At 41.0% G+C, this 23714-nt stretch overlaps 1 protein-coding gene across 1 annotated transcript; it reads right to left on the bottom strand.

The window, feature by feature from the left end:
- Positions 1 to 10385: 10385 nt before the first annotated feature.
- On the bottom strand, positions 10386 to 23683 carry ltn1 (listerin E3 ubiquitin protein ligase 1). The gene is made up of 32 exons (XM_022762732.1): positions 23560 to 23683; positions 23139 to 23345; positions 22766 to 22864; positions 22277 to 22507; positions 22126 to 22178; positions 21824 to 22004; positions 21087 to 21260; positions 20643 to 20833; positions 19986 to 20133; positions 19634 to 19891; positions 19138 to 19449; positions 18677 to 18895; positions 18542 to 18583; positions 18248 to 18437; positions 17878 to 18117; positions 17637 to 17790; positions 17389 to 17539; positions 17034 to 17244; positions 16762 to 16918; positions 15665 to 15778; positions 15421 to 15548; positions 15175 to 15310; positions 14926 to 15070; positions 14434 to 14647; positions 13945 to 14182; positions 13651 to 13728; positions 13376 to 13562; positions 13027 to 13192; positions 12649 to 12860; positions 11962 to 12156; positions 11640 to 11807; positions 10386 to 11188 (listed from the first exon to the last, which is right to left on the bottom strand). Exons 1-32 carry the CDS (start codon positions 23599 to 23601, stop codon positions 11126 to 11128), a joined length of 5304 nt encoding a protein of 1767 aa, XP_022618453.1. The 5' UTR covers positions 23602 to 23683; the 3' UTR covers positions 10386 to 11125.
- Positions 23684 to 23714: the final 31 nt, after the last annotated feature.

Genomic DNA, 23714 nt, shown 5'->3' on the forward strand with positions numbered 1-23714 from the left:
TGAGACTGCAACAAAAAAAGGAGTGTATATACTGTATTCTCTGCACAATCTCTACAATATCAGCAAAAATATGTTAACAGTTTTGTATGTAATCAACAGTATAATAATAATATACTAAATTCATAAAATACTGCTGTGTGGATGTCCTTATTTAACTTTTCCCAACACAGATGCACTTTTCCTCCATAAAAATATCCCTCGCAATAAATCAGATGGGGAGGACGGAGACACTAACAACAAACTAGCTTTTTATTGCCTCACTAAGTGCATGCTGACTGGACAAGATAAAGTGCCTAAAAAGGAGAAAATGTGGGACTGTTTGCATTAAAGCACTCTATTAACAGATTTAACTCTGACAAAACAAAAAGTAAAGATTTGTACAGTCACAGTTTAAATACTCCTCCTGTGTTCGCTCTCCGACTAGACTCGTAGTGCAATAAAATTCTCATTCACATTACCACAGATGCTGGTTCATGTTCAGGCCTATCTGACAATGGCAGCAAAATGTTGGTGGATGTTGACAGTCTAGATAGCGTGTGTGTGTGTGTGTGTGTTTGTGTATATGTGTGTGTGTGTGTGTGTGTGTGTGTGTGTGTGTGTGTGTGTGTGTGTGTGTGTGTGTGTGTGTGTGTGTGTTTGGAGAGTGAGAGAGCGAGACAATGAAAGGAGGAGGCTTCTGGTTCTGCCCTTGTTCATGCATTCATGCATGTGCGCAGTGTGTGTCTGTGCGTTCTTACATGGGAATTTGATTATGTACATCTTTGTGACTTCTGCATGGAAATCAACAATAACATTATAACCCAGGGGAGCCTATTAAAGAGTCGGTCTCTCCAGTGTGTGTGTGTGTGTGTGTGTGTGTGTGTGTGTGTGTGTGTGTGTGTGTTTAAAAATAGGAACCTTGTGTTAGAGTGATGGGTGAACTTCCCCAGCTTACTCAGGGGGAATCAATTAAAATGAGAATATATTTTTTTGTTATTATTATTATTTTATTGCACTTCCTTCACGTGCAGTACAAGGACTCAGGCGCAGGCCTCAACCATAGTGTGTGTTTGTGTGTGTGTGTGTTTGTCTGAAATATCCCACAAAAGGGCTGAATCGGTTTTCTCAGTGCAAATAACTCGACATTCCTGGATATAAAATGTGTTATTGATTGTGAGAAAACCATCTATGCGTCACACAATGGTGCCTCAAATCGAAACAACCTTTTAAATCCTTTATGGTCAATTTAACTGTTGTTGTCATCACTGTAGATACTCTTGTACATTTTCTGTACTGGGTAAACGTTTCGAATCCTTACAAAAACAAAAGAAACATGGCTGAAATGAGGCGATGACACACTCATTTTGAAAAGAAGCTCTCTAAATCCTAAAAGAAATGTAATGCAACGACTAGAAAGGAATGAGTGAAGGAGCCATCCCCAACAATAGTGGAATCCAAATAAAGGTACAGTCAGCCACCTTCACGACATACCATCCTACATGTTTCATTGGCTGTACTATGATCTTTTAATAGAGTGTGGTGTGCTATCACAGTGGGACAGCTGTGCAGCCATGTCGCTGAAGCATACTACCACAGTGACACCATGCTAATTCGACTGTCAGCATGTTCATTATAATACAAGAGAAAACGGGACAGAGGGACAGAATCATATTCTGTTCTGGTAAAATCCACCAAAGATGTCTGGTGTAGTAGCACGGTGCTCAAACACAGCACATTACAGTAATGACAGGGTCTCTTATCTTCAATATTGCATGCAGAAACCGCACGAGATTACTGCCAGTCAAACAGAGAAGGACACATCTGAATGACTGCAAATCAATTTATTGTTTGTGTGTGTGTGTGTGTGTGTGTGTGTGTGTGTGTGTGTGTGTGTGTGTGTGTGTGTGTGTGTGTATGTTTTGTTTAAACACTTTTTTTTTTTACTGAAAGTATCAACCCAAGATGATTTATAAAGTGTTTTATGTTCTCTTGAGCAAGTGAAGCCGAACATAATCGAACGTAAGAGCACAAGTTAGTGTGTAAAAGTAAGTTGCACAGTTAAAACGTGTCACCAGATTATCGAAATCAACAGTATACAGTAACTTCTAAACATGATTTACTATTCAGTAGCTCCCTGTGAGTATAATGGTTGATAACGTCAGTCACAATGGGGCATCTTTGTCTTTAGTTAGTTAAAATAAATCCAAAAGTGTATCCCTATTTCTACTGATAAAGCCTCAATTGAACCTTTGTGTAGTGATGTATTTGTAAAGATTGTTACTGATAATCCATATAGTATCCATAATCTGATTTGTAGCCAATAGTTCACCTATTCAAATAGTTTGAAAGTATAAATTCTGGACATTTCTTTCTTTTGTCTTTCTCTGTTGAGGCCTGATAAAGGCCTGTGTTAGGGCCAAAGTATTCCTCCAGCAGTCAATGCTTTGAGTTCAGACAGTGTGCTGGGAGTCTGCCATTTTATCTTGTCCTCTTTGTTCTTTTAAAGTACTGCATGTTCACACCTTAACTCAGTTTGTAATAAATTAAAATGGCAGTGAGATGAATTGATAAACAGGTGAGGGAACTGGGGTGATTGTTTACTTGGGTTTCAGTAATCATGAATCTGATTTGCATATTCAGCAATAACATTGAGATGGATGCTTACTAAGCTTGCTAGTGTCAATATGATTTAACAAAAGTGCAAACACAGCAAACAGCAGCCTAAGTATGAACCGTAAAAATACACGATAAATGTGAAATGTTGAATATGCGATGTCAGCGCAAATGGTGTGAACAATGTTCCGCCACCAGAATCTGTAATTTAGTTGTTCTCTTTTTACTAAAACCCTTTGTACAAACTTCTAAAATTAAGTTGTTCCATAAACTTGTATTATCAGACTATTTGGTTCAATACCTGGTGCTAATGTATCTATCCCTGCTAAAAGCCTGAAATAAAAATGAGAAATGCAACAATTACTAAAAACCAACCAAAGTTGCAGTTAGGCAGTTTGGAAGTTTGGCTGACATTAGATATTGTAATTAGATGCTGTGTCCTGTATGAAGTTCTTTGTGGGCCTTGTTTTTTCTTGCTTTGTCATTACTACATTACACTGTTGTGATTATATGTTTTAGACTATTTTGTTATGTGTAGCTTATTGAGTGTCAGTGTGCTGGTGATGTGCGCACAGGAGTGAGTTTTCCCTGTTATCACAGTGTAACCATTGCCCTTTAAAACAGCCTGACAGTTCATACAGAAACACTCATATAAGGGAATGGCATCTGAAATAAACTACATCTCAACATTGGCTTTTTTTTTTTCTTGGGTTTGGAGGATTTGGAGGACCTGCTGTGTTGTTTCCATCAGCTGTTTATCTGTGCACAGTAAGCAAACTATCTAATGCACTTTTCTGTTAGATGCCAAAGCAATTTTGCTTTACTTCCTCCTCAGCAAACCAAAGCACACTGCAATGCAGTGATATAATCTTTATTTTTATGAAGATTCTATCAAAAGAGATTTCACTACACCATGTTGGCTTAAAGAAAGCAACTCAATCTACTGGAATCTGTATCCCTACAAACCACTTCCTTATTTATGCTGCTGTTGCAGTCGGGTGCATTATGCTGTTAATTTGGAGACAGAAGCTTACAGCAACCAGCGGGACTCCACTTCACAGCTCTCACACTTGAGCCTCAAATGGCATTACTAACTCTGTAATCTAATCACTGGCCAGTGTAGTAATGCGGTCCACAGCACAAGCCCCAGGAAACTCCTGGGCATACAAGCAATTAATTAACTTAATTGCATGGTTAACTTAATTGATTACCTTGTTATTTTGCTAGCCTTGATATGGCTCCATTGCACAGTGAGATAATGTAGACATAATGTGAGTATTAGCCCATAGGCGGCATTGGCTTCAGATATTTATCTCTCCTCCCTGTCTGCTCCTGATTCACCCACTGAAATACCAAAGTGTCCTAGTTGTGCAGTGAATGAGTAATTGATGTCAAATTATCATTCCATTACCATAAGCTTAATTAGTTTTATTTATTAGCCATTAGCTGAATACATCCAATCCAACACAAAAATGATAAGCGGGGCATATGAGGGCATATGTGCATGAGTGCTGCTGACTGGTGTCAGCATGACTGATTCGTGTTAATGTCACAAAGATAAAGGTAGAACACAGCAGAGGAATAAATTATGTTTCAGATCAGCCAATAATGGGCTCCTTTTATAGGGAATATACAGTAGAGTGATAGCTCAGATATAACTGATCTAAAACTTAAGTGTTACAAGAGAGTTGTTCTTTCAGACAGAGAAAAAGAGAGATAAAGTATTGTGCATGTATCTCTCAGTGTGAAGGTTGGTAAAGCCAGAGGCATTTATCATTGGAATGAGTTGGCCTCAGATGTGGCCTCAGACAACTGTCATATCAACACTGCTTTAGGGCAGGGCAGCCAGCTTCTCTCTTTTCAACACCCATCTCTCCACTCTTCATCCCCCACTCCCTGCTCCAGTTCTCCATTATCTCGTTGCCTCTCCTCTCTGTCTTCCCTGTCTGACTTGTCCTAATCTCCCCTTCTTCCCCTCTGCTCACTCATCTCCATTCTTTTTCTCGGTCTCACACTGTTCCTCCTTCTTCTCTCTCCTCCAGTTTTCCGTCTGCTGTGTGTATGAGGGATGACTCTTCCTCCTGGCCTGAGTATATTAGCTCCCCGGCCTCACTCTTTCCTGACAGCTCCGACCTTGTTAGAACCGGAGAGTGAAGATGTCCACTTTTACAGCAGTAAAAAGCTGCAAGGGCAGCTGGATGACTTTTTTTTACCTTTTAGTTTTACCCTTGAAGACGGATGTACATAAACACATCATCATCAGGGGATGATCATTAAGGAGAGAGCTGCCAGCGCCAAAACATCTCACTTCAAAACTCCATGTGTGTCTATTTTTATCTGAAGGACTACAACTGGGATTTTGAGATTCTTTTCTAAACTTCTTTTGTTGAAAACTTTCCCTTAATGCCACATAATGGCTTGGTGAATAAGTGGCACCACCCACCTCACAGGCACACCTTGATTTTTACTCTTCTTATAAAAACCAATTACCATACTCTATCATGCTCCATGGCACCATTAAATGAGCTCATTAAGTACCTTTAGGATTACAAATCAAAGTAATTGGCAATTAGGATTTACCTAATTGTGTGAAACTTCAAGGATCTGATGTTTTCTCACTTAGTTTATGGCACAGCACAGGGCCATATCATGCTGTATACTTGTTTAGAAGCTATGCCATTCTGATGATTGATGCAGACAAGCAGAACCAACCTGGATCAGATTTTGATATACTTACCACAGTAAATACTGCAGCTGAAGAGAGAGGGACAGGTAGTCCAATAACTAAAAAAGTTTAACTTATGCCTCTCTGAGTAATGTGAGCAAAGATATCAGGTCAACCTTGATGTCAAAGTGAGAAAATGACAAATTATCTTTGTTTTTTTTTCTTAAAATGATACCTTGCAAAATAAATCAATAAATAACTGTCTTTTGAGATAAAAATAGTTCACAGCCATGCTAGCACTTCTGTGAAGCTGTACTAAGGCATGCAGATAAGCTATGTTTGCCATGTCCACCAACTTATTTTAGCGTGTTATCATGCAAACAGTTTACTGGAAGGGTAGTCAGAGAGCCCAGGCCAAGGCCAATGTCAAACAGCATACACCAGACTTCAGAGAAAAAAAAATGTACATCACAGTAAATGATCCGGATCTGCCCCCAAATTGAATGGATTCTTCCCTGGCTCGTGCCTCATCCCTCCACCAAGTTCGGTGCAAGTCGGCCCAGTACTTTTTGTGTAATCCTGCTGACAAATAAACAGACACGGGTGAAAACATAACCTCCTTGGCGGATGGTAATTAGCACTAAACACAAAGTACAGTTGAGGCCAATGGGAATTCTTTTAACAGGTATTTGGTCATTAACCAAAGCTCTGGATCAAGTGGAATTTTGACCCAGTGATGGCGCCAAATGAGAAGTTAAAAGGTTAAAGATCAACGTTTTTGAGAATTCATGATTGCCTGTACCAAAATTCATGGCAATTCATGAAGTTGTTGTTGAGACATTTCACTCAATACTACAAATGTCAACTTCATGGTGCCACCGGAGGAAAAGTTTTAATGATGGGAAAAGATTATCAAAGCGGGACCAACATGTTCAAATTAATTGCAGTGTGATGATGAGTTTGATTTTGGTAACTGTGTTTTCCTCTCCTCTGTGTGTTAAATGCCTGGTTACTTTACAGCGTGATGTATCGAAACACCCTCGGGCTTTGCTATGGAAACACCAACCTCTCTGAAACAGTGTGGCCATTTAAATAGAACAGTAAATCAAATTTTGCCACAGGGAGTAGAAGTCCATTTTCTTTGCCTCTATAACAATATATAGAGCATTTGTACAATATATGGACATGCCTGTGGGTTTCTCTAAATTTAGGGAAGGGGGCATGATAGAGGTCTGTGCTGTGTGAACTCTCGTTGCCTAATTGCTACCTCTGCACTGTGAGTCATAAAGAGTGCACAGTTGATCCATCCCCGATACAAGAATAACACTGCAGTGTGAAGCCTTACTGTCCCTATTCCCTGCCTCTGTTTAGCTCATGTGCAGGAGCGAACACACACAACCTAAAATATTCAGGAAGTAACGCTCATGTGTTTGTCCTAGTTGGATCTAAAAAGATTTGGTCATGCTCAGATTCCTTTTACAGTCCTTATGTTCTGTTATTTCCATGTCGACTTTGGGTTGGGGGGGGGCACTTTGGTTGACTGAAGCTACATGCAGAGGGCTTTCTGGTAGAACAAAAAAGTGCACAGCCAGTGTTATTTGTAGGCAGACCTTGGCTGCTGGTGCATGACTGTGAACTTAAGCAGTGCTTCAGAATTCTTAAATAGTCCTCTGTCATGCATTGCCCTTGGACTGATAAGTTTCATCATGGGGAAGAGTTAGGTCAGTTGGGCTCCAAATGCACTTGAGAAAGTGTTCAGCAGTGGTCATATGATATTGGATGGATTGGCCGCTTTGCAGTCATTCTGCTAATATGTTCATAAATGTATATTTAATGTGTAATAGGCACACAAATATAATGTACAGACATTTGCACCTATAATGAGTGCTGAAACCATTCTAAAGGAATTCTTTCTTTTACTGTGACAAAATAATATTACGTGCACGTTCTAATGTTTATTGACTTTCTCATTTTGATTTCTTGAAATAAAGAATTTTCTCTTTAAATCTTCTCGCTGTGGTTTTGAATCACAGCCAGAGTCATTTGAAAACAGCACACTCAGCCACCTGCTCTTTGGTGTCCTCCATTGCTGCTATAACATGGCAGCAGTAATAGAAAACCATAAAAGGCCTGTATGTGATGACAGAGTAATAACAGTAGATTTAAACTGTGGCAGACCAGGCAGCCCTTCCCAGCCATAATGACTAATAGAAATGCATGTCTAGGAGCAAATAGATTGAGGTCAATAATCATTGTTTATTACCTTCATTATATGAAAACAGCAAATGTTAATAAAATTGATCATTTTGCTTTTGAGTTGAGTGCAGTTGCGGAAATAGCCCCGATAGAATTGAATTGTAAAGTTTCCTGCTTTGGTTCAGGATAAATGAACCCAATAAATTCCCAGGATTACATTCAAATTCAGGTATTGATTGTATGCTGTGTGTAATTTTATACAACGTGCTATATGATGGGAAACATGGGAGAGAGATGGAGGAGGAGAGGGAGACTGGTTACACAGAGGGAAATAAAATGTCTGCAGGATTCATTTCAATAGAACTAATATCATCAGAGTCAAACTGACAGGCACATGTACATACACAAAACACACACACACACACACACACACACACACACACACTCACACAGATGAATTCAAAGCCATTTCCCATGCTGAGCAGTTGCCTGCAGTGTTGAGGAGTGGTGCAACTGGGATGGGACCAGCCGCCTACAAATGGCTCAGAATGCTAATAGCCTCACAAATGGGTCAGGGAGAGCTAAATGAGAGCTAACTAGGCTTGGCTAATTATGAAGTAACCAAGCCTCCACCAATCAGGTTGGAAGGCCAGAAAGGCCAGTGAACTGAGTGGTTGTAGACAGGTTGGCGTCTAATTAGCTTCTGCTAGTACAGCAGTTTCATGCAAGTGGGTCAGTGTTAAGAGGATGGTTAATGGATGGATGGCATCGCAAGCACTTTCAGTATAAAGGAAAGGAAACGTAGAGTATTCAATGTGCTCTTTGGCTTTTTTACCAAAAGAAATCAAATCATAATCTTCACCACCTGGTCCAACACACATAAATCACTAGTTGATGTCTGATCCTTTGGTTGGATTTAATTATTAGACAAATTCAGTTTTTCTAATAGGAAACTAGTTCAGTCTTTTCAAGAACTCTCAAAATCTGTTTGTTTGTGTGTATAAATTAACATTTGTAACATTAATGTCTGTTTCCAGCTATTTTCAGAATGGTTGACATCAGCGATTTCCATCCTGACTGGCACCCCTGCCCTGAAAACTATTTACATCCTCCCAGTCAAGTCTGTCAGCAACGTTTAACCTGGGTCTCCAGCTATCGTATCAGACAGGTTTCAGCATCGTGGCTGAATTTATTCATCATATTCATTTGAGTAATTAAAGATGGCACATTAATAATCCCTGTGGGATCTCTTATTAATTCCTGTTTAAAATTGCATATTAATTATTTGGATGAAATGAAAAACTATTTGTCTGAAAAGCCAGAAGACGGAAAATTTAACAACAAAAATTTGATCTTTGTAGGTAATTTAATCCCTCTAGAGAGTCAGAAACACTAATCCTTTTTATTTTTCTTCACTGGTTAATATGTACATCTCCTCAAACAGTGGTTTTATTTCTCCAAGCGATGTCTTGTGATAATGCTGCCATCTTCTGGTGAGGATTGACCTAGATTATGAAAAGAACAGGCGGCACACAAGGCTGTACTGTAGTTCATAACATTTGCACCACTGCTTAATCAAGCAGATAATGAGCAGTTAGATTTGAGGCCATCGGCATGGGTGCGTGTGTGTGTGTGAGTGTGTGTGTGTGTGTGTGTGTGTGTGTGTGTGTGTCTAAAGTCGTGACAGACGGGAATTTCAGTATAAATATTTATGCCTGGCAAACAGATCAATGGTTATTAAAAAGGTCAAGGGCAGATGATGATGGATGCTGGCTGTATGTATTGATAAATTATGACCACATTAATGAATTACAAATGCACACATGCTTGCACACACACATCGAAGACAGACCAAATGATGGGGATTAATTCATTGATCATGCTTAATCTGTCATAATTAATTCCATAGGAACAACAGTGATGAGAGCAAGCCTCCATTAAAACAGATAAATTATTCAACATGAGGAGGAGGTGGATCCGAGATAAATGAGCATAGGAGACTGGTGCCAGCAGTCACAGGCTGAGGTTAATTACAGTCTTTTCTTGGAAACTAACACAGGTTAACTTACAGTAACAGTTATATGGAAATATCATACGCCTGTAATTGGAGGCCCAGGTTAACACAACAGTTCACGGAAGCACTTGGGTTTTATTATAGTCGACTTTGAATAAAGTTATGTAAGATTCAGTGACAGTATAACATAACAGATCCACTTGTTTGTTGGTAGCAAAGGGGGAGAGGGTCCCAGTTGAATCAAATCGCCAACCATGTGTTTAGTCCCTACAGGTTTATCCGTTCAGCTTTATACACATTTCCCTGGATTGTTTCTTTTGTGATCATTAAGATATTATACTAACAGAATTTAAGACCTGGAAACTGCAATAGCTTAGATAATGATTGTCATTAACATATAAAAGAGGCTAGCTTTGGCAAAGGTACTACTTATTAAAAAGGTATTAGGTGTATAACAATACACCTGGGGCAAAATGTATAAACCTTTACGGATCCCAGAGTAAAGGTCTGTGTATGCAGGTAGAAATATGCATGAGCAGTCTGTGCTAGATTTATTTATCCCTGCATATGCATTGTTCTGTATTACACAACTCAGTCATTGGAAAAATGTACGCAGTGTACTTTGTTCTGTAAAATCCTGTAAAGCTGCTAAGCCACGACAAGACTATTGGTGGTACAGAGCTTCGACACTACTCACTGTAGTCTCTCACATTCAGATCAGCATTCAAAAATATTTGTATTCGTTTGCAAGGCATGCATGAAGGTACACATTCAAGTACACATTCTAATGACAAAATATTTTTAGATAAATATCAGTTTCTGTGTGGAACATGACTTTCATTTTTTTTTTTTTTAATGTGTATTCTTTCTTTGATCCCTGTTGCAAGTGCAGAATACAAAACAAACTGCATCCATTAATTATATCCATCCACTTGTATTTTATTTCCGGCATCATTTACAGCTGTATGCAGGCACAGGGGAAGATGCATTTTATTAGGTTTTTGATGTCTCTGAGCGATGTCATTTTGAAATTAAAAACCGACCTAAACAAGTTTCTCCTTCCTGCTTTTCATAGGTGATCTCACCATGTGACAATGGTATAAGGCATGTCACTAATCAGACATAATCTTTTTACACTCCTAAATATTAGGAAATATTTGTAAAATCTGTATTGGGCATTGCATTACTTAGACCATCATTTTTTTTGTTCAGTTTGTATAATTACTTATTTCAACAGATGTTAAAACACCTGGGCAGCTTTGGTTTTCCCAACTTTGTGATTCAGCCGCTTTGCACACCTGCACGTTTCAAGAGATAAAAAATTAAGTCAAAAAAAAAAAAAAAAAAGATAAAAACGGAAAAAACATCAGCAGGGAGCTACTGATGCTGCGTATATACAGTACAGCAAAGCACTGGTCTAAACAAACTGTTGACAGCTATTTAACCCACACTAATGAATATGGACCTCACTAGATTTTTAATTGTACTTCAGATTCCACTGAGGACAAGAGCCAAACAACGCCTGTCATTTCGGTCAGAAAAAAAGCCTCAGAGAGAGAACGTCAGCCCACATTGTGATGTAATAAATTTCTTCACAACCTTCTGCATGTTATCACAATCGATCCAGTCCTGGTTGATAGAAGAATCAAGACGGCGGGTTAGAAGAAGGTCTCTCTGCACAGTGGACAGGTGGACTTGTTGCTGGAAGTGAACCATTTGTACTGTGGAAAGATGAGAAGAACGATGAGAAGACAACGTCAAAAAAAAAAAAAAAGCTATGTTCACTTTATGTTCAATTTATATGTCGTAAGGCATTTAATGGTATTTGTGAGATGTAAGATGGAAAGTGTATGTGACACAACCAGTAGTGAGCTGTGGCTTTATGAATTAAAACCTTCAATTAAGTCCAAGAAAGACGAAAAATGCTTATGAAATATCTTTGTACTGGACAAACCAAAATTTGTTGCAAATGATATTGTTCTCTCTCTCTTTGTTATGATGACTGATCAAAGATCAAAAATATGTATATATATATATATATATATATATATATATATATATACTCCAAGTGTATCAATGCTAATAGTTCCTCTACCATCTCCAGAGAGGCACTGAAGATGTGGACAGCCCACCCCTGGTTGTAATATGATGACATGTACGCCCATAACTCACCAAACACGCCGAGTGGAATTTCTTTTTGCAGGTGCGGCAAGCTTTCTTAGGCAGGGAGTAGTTGGAGCCGTGGATAACAGAGAAGCAGATCATACAATCCTCTATTCCCTCAAAGCGTTTATCCACGTTGTTCTTCCACAGAGCCAGGCCCTCCATTATACTGCCGTTCTACACACACAAACACACAATTACATCTTTTTGGGATCGTTTCATCCTCTTTTGTCTTTTTTTTTTTTTTTTAATCCCTTTTTTTTCCCCCACAGCCACCTAGGCCTGTATTCTTCAAGAAAACTACACCAACTTCTTTCATTTATGTGTCTACCTGATGTGTGAGGTAGGTGCTCAGTTGCAGCATCCAGTTCCTCCACTGCTGTACGGCAACACCAACGCGCCTCCCACTCTCTACAGTGATAGTGCCTAGAGGGTAGTTCTGTGGTAGCTGAATCACCAACTCGATGAAGATGTCATCCACAGAATAGGTAGCAATCACCTCCCGCGCTGCTGAGCGGGCCTTCACCTGGGGCAATGAGATAAATAAATAAATACACTGGATTTCTGTGCCACTGGGAGTCTTTCAGTCAAACAATCACACACCTGCTTCACAAGCCAACGCCAGGATCACAGTTGATGATTTCAAATGAACAGGATCTATTGTTGCTGAATCATTATACTGCAAATGTGATGCAGGTACGGCGCCAAAGGATTTGTTCAATTTAAATGATTATCACGCCTATCAACTTCGGGGTAATTTCTTGGAGATCAGATATGCTGGTGTCTGGGTAAGTTAAAAAATCTTAAAACGGTCGCTGCAGATGAGATGAGAAATGGGAACAATAAATAAATTAAAAAATAAAATTAAAAAAAAGCCCCACCATCCTCCATTACTGCATAAACAATTTGTCTGCTTTCATTAAATCTGACATTTTAGGAAACCTTAAACTCGTACAAGCTGTAGTTACAGACACACACACACACACACACAGAGGAGCAAGGCAACAGCTTGACTTACAGTCATGCTGTCAAACATTTGAGTGCTGGAGTGGACAGATGAGATCTCCTGAGCCGAGAGAACAGGACTGACGTATTTAATCGTGAACTTCTCCACAGCTGCGCTCACTCTCTTCTCCTGGCTGTTCCACCACAGCCGCACCATGGCAGGCAAGTCCTGCACTGTGCTGTAGTATACACTGCAAGCCAGGTGAGGGAGTTCCCAGTCACATTCTGCAGACAAAGAAACACAGGAGGGGGGAAATCTAAGCTTGTTTACTTTTCACATTCATGTACAGAGAACTGCATGTATGTGTGTGTGTGTGTGTGTGTGTGTGTGTGTGTGTGTGTGTGTGTGTGTGTGTGTGTGTGTGTGTGTGTGTGTGTGTGATGTACTTACTGTCTACAGCTAGTGACAGACTCTCCGTAAAGAAGGTTTTGGTCTCCTTTGTCTCTCCCCCCTGCCCTGGGTAGACGGGGTTCTCGGGCATCAGTTTGAAGAGGTGAAGGAGGAGCTTGTTAAGGGAGCAGCTTCTCTTCAGATACTGGGCATAATGAGCACGCAGCTAGAGGTACATCAGAAGAGCAGTCAATGCTGTGACAATACTTTCATATAAACACAACAGATGTCAAAGCACACTCTCACCATGAAACGTATAAATGAGCTTCTGTACACGTTCATATACTCAAAGTCTACAGTCGCAACCAGAAAAGAAAAAGTAGCCGTATTGTTCTGAAACAAGACTCACGTGAGAGGGTGAGGATTTAAAAAATGTGAGCAGCAGCTTCCAGGCCAGCAGGTAACCCAGGATGCAGGAGTACTCCACACTGAAAGGCTGGACCACTGCAAACTCTCCTACTTGAACCCCGGCCAGGATATTGTCGCACAGCTCCTCACAGGTCGACAGGACGGCCATAAGAGAAGCTGGAGGAGAACTGAACGCAAAACCCAAAGGTGAGAGAGTATCATTAAAAAATATAATCTATACTAAGAAATAAAGGGGGTCTCCCTCCTTTGACTTACAGACATGGCTCATCTCCATCATCAATAGATTTGCTGTTGTCTCCTTCTCCATCACACTCAGGCAGCTGAGGCATGACCCTGTATTGACAATAAGCACGTATGTTAATTTTCTTAGTTTTAAATCTTGTGGTAAGCATGAAGCAACCTCCTACAGGGCCTTAAAGATCTCCAGATAGTTGTAACTTTAATTTCAACACAGTACTAGAGCAGTTTGTGGCAGATCTTTTTTCTGTTACTTAAAGGAAACCCACTTTTGTGTACTGATACACACTTAAAAAAAAAAAAAACCCTCACTTTTCCAAAAGGTTGTAGACGGTGATCTGCAGAGGTCTGGCCTTAAATAGCAGCAGAGGACAGAACGTGTTGAGGAGCGTCTGGAGGGGCTCTGGCAGGTTCGTCTTCTGGTCTGCTATGAACTGTGGCGGCAGGGAGTTCTGGTTTAGCTGCTGCACAGGCACATATGTCAGAGCCACGCCGGCTGACTCCAGCACCGCCGACGGGAACGCAGGATCATCCGGTTCAGTGAAGGTATCTACATTTAGACAGCAAGCACACAAAAGGACAGTGATCCATGAAATACGGACTGTAACATACTGTACTTAAACATTCTCACTTACTCCATTTGCTTGCATATTACACTGTACAGGTTTGGAACACAGTCAAATACATGTAAACGCTGATCATTTAGCAACTTACTAACATATTAGAGAAGATTTGGTGCTTCTCTTTTTAGAGTTTCCCAGAGACTGAGTCAAAACCTCCTAAAATAAAATCCACACATACCTGTAATATTGACAGGAAGAGGCAACAGCAGGTTGTAGATTCCCTCTACAAAGAATTCTGTCCATTCAGTTGCCAGTTCTGACGGCAGCTCCTGCAGAACGTCAGGCGAGGACGATCCAAAGAACTGGTTCAGCTTCACTATCAGTGCAGCATTCTCACACACAAACAGCTGCACCCATGGGTTCCATAGGCTGCTCACATTCTCGCTGGCAGTCTGAGATAGGAAGCAAGCAAAGTCAGACATAATGAGTGACTGCAAATAGATAGTTGTTGATAATGTATAACCAAAACAGAAATTATTTGTAGCATATATTTGTAGTAAAAAGTAGCATGGTGAGCTACAAGTAGAAGTTCAAGAAAAAAAAGAAAAAAAAACACCCTGCTCTAATGTCCTGGAACTCAATCTTTACCAGCTCTTGGAGGGAATACTCTGTGGCTGACCTCTGACCTCAAAGTCACAAACATCAACAATATGCATGATTTCTGTCTCACCTCCAACCAGGCTAACATAGAGCAGAGCAGGAAGTCCCACTGGCTGCTGCCAAGAACTGTCGGACAACGGGCCACCAGCCAGGACAGGAAACGCATCATTTCCACAGCAAGGTTCAACTGTTCTGCAGTTGCTTTAGAGAGGTCACTGAAAGAGAAGGACGTGACAAATGTAAGTATGTCGGTAGATATAGTAGATTGAGGGATATAACAAAAAAAAAATAAATAAATCAGTGTGTGTGATTACATTACCTGCTAAAGAGGAACCAGTCCTCCTTGCTGTTCCTCCACTCCATCACCGTGGCCAGGATAGCCTGCATAACCTCCTCTTCTATTTCTGTGTTGGCTTCTAGACAGCACAGCAGCACCACCAGACACCCATACACATCTGTGACACACAGCCCAGAATTATTATTGGCATGGTTCAAGTTCAAAAGTGCCCAAGTATATATTTCTGTGTGTGTGTGTGTGTGTGTGTGTGTGTGTGTGTATTCTCACTGTCATCCTCTTGCCAGTTGATTATTCCAGCAGTAGCCAGAGCGACGAGAGTCTCTCTGTCTTTTATAGTCATAGTGGGACAGAGCACCTGGAGCGTGCTCAGTTTGCTTTGAGTCACTGGGAACAAACTGATCAAACACAGACAGTGTTCAACATACAACACAGTGGTATGAGCGGCTACATAATGGCTCTGAATGTGAAATCCAAAGCCATTCAAAATGAATTAAACATATAAATGACTGACCTGTCTACACTGCCGTAAAGCTTCCTCACGGTTGCGCTGCCAGTGGCTGCCAAGTTGTTGGTGTGGATGTAGTTTTCTAGAGTCAGAGACCAGAGACCTCCATCCTCCACTGACCTACAAGGTAACAATGCAATACACGATATGTTCAGTGCATATTGTTTCAAATTACTTCTTGGGAGAAAAACATACATAAAAATGACTTCTCTCTTTAGAAGCGGATATATTTATTAAATTTCTTTAAAAGTTGTTTTTTGTAATCAGCTATTTTTCATTGATTGCCATTTAATGTATAGTCTACAGTGTTTCCCCTGGTATGGAGTAGTAGCCATTAAGAATGATTCATTCTTAACTGTCCTTTTTTCATTTGCATCACCCCACTGTTATCAAACACCAAAGTGTTCATTTACTAAAATGTGGTAAAATAAGTTACTTTTTTTTTTGAGGGAATGCTATCCAAATAACAGATTCCCTCACAGAAATATCAACAATTTCCTATCTTTGTATCAAAGTGGATCTTCCAAATGCTGTTGATTTCACATATGCGTTTCCTTGTGTATTCCTATCAATTGAGTGCGTTTGCTGTAACGTTACTGTGCAATACTGCACGTGAAATTGCAGGATTTGGCGAATGGTAATCTTGAAAACGTGACCAGCATTGCTTGCTTCATTGTTGACATCTACCTGGGGTGTGTTGTTATAATCACTGTGCCGTCAATATCAGGTAAGTGCAAAGTTTCTTGTTTATATGCTTTACTCACAGGTGTGATCTGACTTGGATATGAATTGTCTGTAGTGCAAAATAATTTAAGAGATTAGACTATCCTCTTCTCTCTTCCTCTCATCTCATAAACAAAAAGAAATCAGCAGCAGTCATGTTTCAGTAAGGTGCTTTGTAAGGTGCATATAGGGGAAACACTGGTCCTATAACATAACCATATCCATGTCATTTGAAGAGGCTCCACGGATCCAGGCGACTGGCAGCTCTCTTTATGTAGAAAATCATATCATATGTTGATGTAGTGCGGATTTGTTTTGGCTTATTCTGCCAAGTGCTCTTCCAATCCACTCTTGATCAAAAATCACCCAGTGAAGCTCACATTGAGTAGAGAGTCTCCAACAGGCGTTTCATTGAAACCTCGCTGTGGAGTCCTTCTGACAGCCCCCAGTCAGTCAGCAGGCTGTGATAGGCAGACACTACGGTGGGGCTGTACTCTACCTCCTTACACCACTGCAGTGCATACAGCAGCTCTGATGCTGTCAAACAAAACACATACATATACAAACATATTAAACAGGATCATAGATTGACATACACATAAATATATGAAAAACACAGTTACAGAAATGTCCTGTGTATATGTGTGTGTACCTGTGCACTTAAGGTCTGGCAGGTGCGAATGACATTGGGCCTCCTCTTGGTCACGAGGTATGGCTGCAACAGTCCTGGCCACCCTCCCTAACAGGGCACAGGCACATAGGTGGGCTGGCAGCCCGTTTGGCACCTTAAACTTCCAGATGTTCATGGAGGGTTTTTCACAAACTCCTCTGTGACGGCTGGACAATAACGGTGTTTTGATCCACTGCAGAGGACAGAAAAAAGGGGAACAACACCACATGAATGTCAAGTGTTTTGTGTGAAGGATTTAATGAATGCATAACCAATGCGTGGTAGAGCCTGAATTAGTTATTTTCCTTGAGGAAGGATGACAAAATGGCTGACTCACCTGAGGAGGTAAGGCCTGCCTGACTCTTGTCCATTCCGTCTGGCTTGGCGTCAATAGGGTGAAGAACTGGACGAGGAGTGAGGAGTCTTGATCGCAGACAGATATGATTGTCTCCACTAGGCTCTGTACAGCCAGAGCTAGAACCTGTAAACTAAAACATAACACCAAGAGGAGTTGGGACAGATTCTTCTGATATGGTTGCACCGATTCCCACACAATGAACTACACCAGAGGATGGTTTTTGTTACCTTTTAATGTCCAGAGAGACGGTGAGTAGTTGGTTTCTCACCCAAACGGCTGCACTGTGCAGGAAACCGCCTTCCTTGACTTCATATTCCGAGTGTTGGACCAATGACTGGACCCCAGCAACACACACTTTCCTTAGCTTATCTAAAAGTGAGTCTTTGAAAGTAATATCAACACAAATTAGTTACTCAGCTTACCTGTCACGTACAGTACATATGTTTTGAGCACTGTGTTAGTATCTACCAGACAGGTGAGTGTGTGTTTGATCTTGGGCGGTGAGTTGGAAGACACTGAGCAAGAGCTCCTCAGCAGAGAGGAGCAGAAGACAGTCTTGTACAGAAGAGAAGAATGTGGAGGCGACATCACAGATGAAGGAGATGAGTGGCTCCATGTTGCCTGCATCTGACAGACTCTTGGTCTCAGACAGAGTGGCGTGGAGCTTCTCTAAGATCTTCTCCATGTACACCTCCCCTATCAGAGGCTCTGTGCAGGTTAAACAGATCAAAACTATTATTATATAGTTTGGTGACAGATACCAAAATCTACAAATGTGCATTTAGAGTCCAGCAAAAAGGTACATTTCTGAACAAAAATAGTATTTGTTTCTGTTCACCATTGTTGATGTGTTGAGAGAGGACCAGGCTAATGAGCTTCCAACTGTGGCTGCTTGGAGAGGAGGTCGAACTGGGAGAGCAGCGTTCCACTTTGCACAGCTCCTCAGTCAATCCCAGCAGCCGCTCGCCCAGAACTGAACCTTTCAGCCAATCACTGCAGCTCTTAACAGTCTGAGGATCCGCACATGCCTAATAGGACAGATAGACAGACAGACATTTACAACAGTGCAAATGTGGTGTATAGGCAGGTAATACACTTTGACTGAAGTCTGTATGAACAGGATGACACATACCTTCTGTACAATTTGCAGGATAATTCCCCACTGTAGATCCATCTAGAGAGCAGAGTGAAGAGGAGGCATTAAAGTTGGCGCTATGACAAAAGAGGCATCATCACGCTGCACATAAGAGATGTAATTTTGTGTTACCGTGGTGATGTGGTTGAGTATGCGGGTGGTCTCCTGCCGGCTGCAGCAGTATAGTGAGCTAAAGACCATCTCCACCAGGTGCTCGGTGTCTCTGCGTCCCTTCTCGGCCAGCCACACCACCACCCGCTCCAGCAGGAACTGCATTGCTGGATTTTTCATATTCAGTTCATCTGTCTGCTCACTGTCCTTTGTTATTCTATCGTCCAACTCCACCAATGTCTAAGATGAGCACAGTTCGTGGAAGAAGTTAGTTGCATCAAATAAGAGCTGTTAGAACTGACTTTTCATTATTTAATTTAAAAGACTATACGTGTATTTGCATGTTTTGTTGCGTTAATTAAAAACTGCAAATACTTTACTATTTCTCACAGATTTGGCCATTACAAAGACAAATTCATGGGGTGTAAAAATCCTGTAGATGACACTGAAATAAATATTGGTAATTGTCAAATACGACTTACACTGAAGACCCTCTGTGTGTGGAAGGACCGCAGGAGGAGGGAGAGGAAAACCAGATGTCTCTCCGAGTTTGTCTCAATTACGTGCACCAGGCACAGTTGTGCCAGCTGACACACTACATCCTCAAAACGCTGGATCTTTAGGGATCCAAATGCTTTCTCATTCGCAAGCTCTGGTGGCGTCTGCACAGGCTTCTCTACATCATCCCCCTCAACTCCGGTTTTTTCATTGTCCTCCGGCTTAGACAAACAGATCTTGACAGATTTCTTCTTCTGGATGTGCTTTCTGTTTACTCTCTCAGGGTAACGCATCACCTGGAGACAAAAGAGAAAGTGAGAATAGATTTATTTAAGGATTGTATTTGTGTGTGTGTGTGTGTTTCACTTTAAGACATGACTGGCTCTGACAGCCATATTGATTTGCTGTATCCTTACTGTCAACATGGAGATTTCAGTGGAGAGTATGTCTGAAACAGAGATTCTGCTAAACTAAACTCACCTGCAGCAAGGTGGCTACCCCTTCCAATGCCTGGGGGTCTGCTTCCTCCTTGTCAACATAACGCACAAAGAGAAGACCAAGCTCTTCCCAGAAGTCTGCCAGAAGCCCTTGGAAGACATCCATGCTGTCATTGGTTTCACCTTCGCTGTGTAAACCTGCCCTCTTCTCCCAGGAAATGAGCATTTCGGTGACCAAAAGGAAGAGAGGACCATTCTGAAGGGAGGGATTTCCCAGAGCTTTTTCTAGTAGTGGTAAGAGCTATAAAGAGGCAAAAAACATAATGATGTAAGAAATGTAGAGACTTCAATAGATTTGACAGGATGGGAAAAATATGTGCGATGTGTGATCCCACCTGCTGTGAAATAAGCATGGTCCTTATTTTTCTGTGATCCTCTTCTTTTTCTGTGTTGTGCAGTATGCAGTACCTCAAGCACTCAACAACAGAAGATACTATAACTGCACTTTCCGATGGACTTATTGCTGCGCGCTCACTAGAAAGGCTAAAACAGACAGATAGATGGTGTAAGGCAGGAATTCTGATATGGTTGAAATCAGTATCACAATATTAACGAAAGTGATGAGTAGATATTTTTGCATGTAAAATCATGTAATATGGTTTGCTCATAATTCGTAATCATTAATCATAAATCTGTTTGCAATTTTCCTGCTCCAGCTCCTGAACAAGCATACAGCCGTACACAGGACTGTGCAATATACTTTGTATGACAAATTTTAAATGTCAGATGAATGCAAAATCATTTTTTTTTAAATAATAAATTATTCCTTAATGCAATGAAATGCGGACCAATGTAGATCAGGAAAAACTCATTTTCACAATGCAGTTCCCTGGAAATTTGATAAATAATATTGAATTGTCTCTCAGCCCAAGTGTGCGCACACACACACCCACACACACACACACACACACCCACACACACACACACACACCCACACACACACACACACACCCACACACACACACACACACCCACACACCCACACAAATTACCCTTGTGTGAGGGAAGTGAAGAATGTGGTATAGAAGTCCAAGGTGGGATCAGTGACCTGTTGGGGCAGTTTGCTGAGGAGCAGCATCAGATTAGGGTGGAGAGCTTTAGCCATCCCTTTGCCCCCCTCTCTTAGTAGAGCCCAGAGTTTGGGTAGGAAGCCCTTCTTGGCATTCACATGTGTCCAGCAATCCTGGAACAGGAACAAAAATATCAAAGATATAACTTAACTATAAATTGGCTCAACAAAAAATTAAACACATCTACTTTGGTATGTATACATTTGTGACTCTACCAGTGCTGGTTACTATAACTCCTTCTTGCACTACTGTAAGTAAGTCTACTGTGATACTATAGAGGGTAGACAACACTACAAAACACCTGACAATATATAACGGCATGAGTATTATTGTATATGTGAGGTCATCCTTTAAACACAAGCTTACGGGGATCGTAGACACAACATGAAGAACAGCTTCCCACACAGGAGGCAGCACTACAGGATCTGTGTCATCAATGCTGAGGAGAACAGCAGGGCAGAGTCGCGCTGCTTCAGCCTGCGCCAGCGCTGGAGTGAACTCACAGAGAGCGCACACCATCTCGAAAAATGCCCCTCGCACCTGTGGAGCAACATATAGCAGTAGTTAGAGAAACATCTTCTTCACAACAGGTCATTGCATGTATATTAGGTGGCATGTGACAGCACAAACTTTCACATTGTTTTATCATTGTATGTTACAGTCAACTCAACAAGTATAGGTTTGGGATAGACTGAGTAAGAAAATATGAACTACAAAGAATGAATTAACCTTATAGAATAAATAAATTCTACATAATCATTTCTTCTTTACATTTAGCCTTCACATGTAAACATAGCCACAGTAACATGGGCACACAAATAAATATGCAAACCACACACAAAAAATCACTTAGGACATTTGGAATTACAAGGGGAACCTGATGGCCTCTTAACAGTGAAGTTATCACATTTTATCCCTCACAATCTTTGCAAACTAGATACTTTTATTAAAATTAATTATGAATATATGAAGAAAAAACGTTGAGTGCTTAATTTTATTTGAGTAAAACTCATTATGAGCATGCCAGGTAAACAAATTCATGATTTAGGTATACGCATTCTATCATCTGTTATAAGCTCTGCAGTCCTGTTTGATGATGGTACCTGTGGTGTCTTGTGCTTGCTGTACTTCCAGAACTTCCCAGAGTTTACAAGGTGTGCTAGTCTTTGCTCCAGGGCCTCCCTGTCATTCTGGAGGAGCAGGGAGAGCAGTCTCTTCACCCCCAGCAGAGAGCTGGTCAGCATGCGCACATATTTGGATTCTCTCTCCTCCTCTGTTACACTTCTAGAGAACATGGGAAAGTGACAGTGTCTCAGCAAAGATGTTAATAGAGTATATTTCCATTGCGCACATACAATGAGAGGAAAAGACACTGAAGTTATAATGAGCTAAACTGATAACTTACTGTGGATCGCTCAGTGTGTCTGCCGTTTCTTTTAACAAAATCTCTTGAAGTACCTGCAGAATAAAAATAACTATTTAATTGAGTTCAATTTAGCTCATGAGATTAAAGTGCGAATCCCCTTGTCTGCACTAAAGCCATCACTACTACTTACATTCAAGATCTCATCCTTGCAGAAGCTGAGAGCCTCAGGCTGTTTAGCGGGTGAAAACGCAGCCTGAAAGGCCTGGCACGCAGCAGAGGCTGCAGGTGTGTAAGTATCACACTGGGACAAAATCCAGTGGCCCATCAAGCTCTTCAGAAAGGGGGCCAAGCTGCGACGCACTTTCAGCACCAGCTGCTCAAAAGCCTGCTGGGTGGCCTCTCTGATACGACGATCATGATCCTGACAGACATAATGATGAAGACAAAACTGTTGTAATGTACACACAACAAACCTCTTGCTGAGAGATTTTTCCCATCATGTTCTGTAGAAGTGAGATGCTTTCCTTTCATTTGATAAGAATGACAGGATAGTTCAAGATCTATGATGGTGTTTGTTTAAGTATAACAGATGCAATATTTCCAGAATGTGAAGAGTAATCAGACACTGATACAAAAAAAGTAATTTCGTGAATGCGTGGTGAATGTGTGGTCAGCTCACCACTGATATCTTGCAGTAAATCCTTGGCCAGTATGGCAGGACCCCTTTAACCTCTTCAGCATCCCGTTCCTGACACATGGACCCAAAGTCCTGCACAGCCTGGGAAGAGTACACATTATGAATACACACGCCTGAACCAAAAAACACCATAGGGATGAATTTAGCAAAAGAGACTGCTTTTCAAGTTACATGTATGCTGTATTTTGTTATTTTAACTATCAGTTTGTGGCATAGATGTTTAAGTACTTAAAATGCTAATTGTGTATTAGATGTGTTGTATTCTGCATAGATTTTGTGTACATGTTGAACTTTGTGTGCCTTGCAGCAAGTAGAACTTCTCTAAGACCACAATTAAGTAAAAGTTTGATTTTACTTTCAGTCTGGTGACAACATCCCTCTTCGAGAGTTTCCTGAGCACCAGGCGGAAGTCAGGATCTACCAGGTTGTCTATCTCCTCCGCGCCGTGGACAGCGGGGACGTAACTCAGCTCTGAGGTGACCGTTGAATCAAAGCCCACAAACCCCGGGATGACACCACCCTCCCGGGTCAGTACCTCAGCAGCCCGGCCGCTACTCGACGGCTAGCAGCAGGAGAGAAAAGTATGGTTATAGAAAATTCTAACAAAAGTAGTACCGTTAGGGAGACGGAAACGTTGTTATAAAACAGCTGGGACAGCACTGCCACATGCAGCGTGCTAGCTGTTAACGTGAAGTTTACATTAGCTTCTGCTAAGGGTTTGTTGCTAGCAATCCTACTTTACGATTGTATGTTAGCTTACGGATAATAGTACTTACCCGAACATTTCCTTTAGTTCGCTGTTTATTCTTACCCCCCATGGGTACGTCGTACTCTTAAAGGTATCCGTTTCTTACAGTAACTTAGTTGGTATTTGTGTTGGCAGTATTAAGTAACCGTGGTTCTCAGAGTGAAAGCCACTGATCATGCAGAA

The sequence above is a fragment of the Seriola dumerili genome, unplaced genomic scaffold, assembly GCF_002260705.1.
Source record: "Seriola dumerili isolate Sdu_G_001 unplaced genomic scaffold, Sdu_1.0 BDQW01000449.1, whole genome shotgun sequence".
In the NCBI taxonomy this organism is placed as follows: domain Eukaryota; kingdom Metazoa; phylum Chordata; class Actinopteri; order Carangiformes; family Carangidae; genus Seriola; species Seriola dumerili.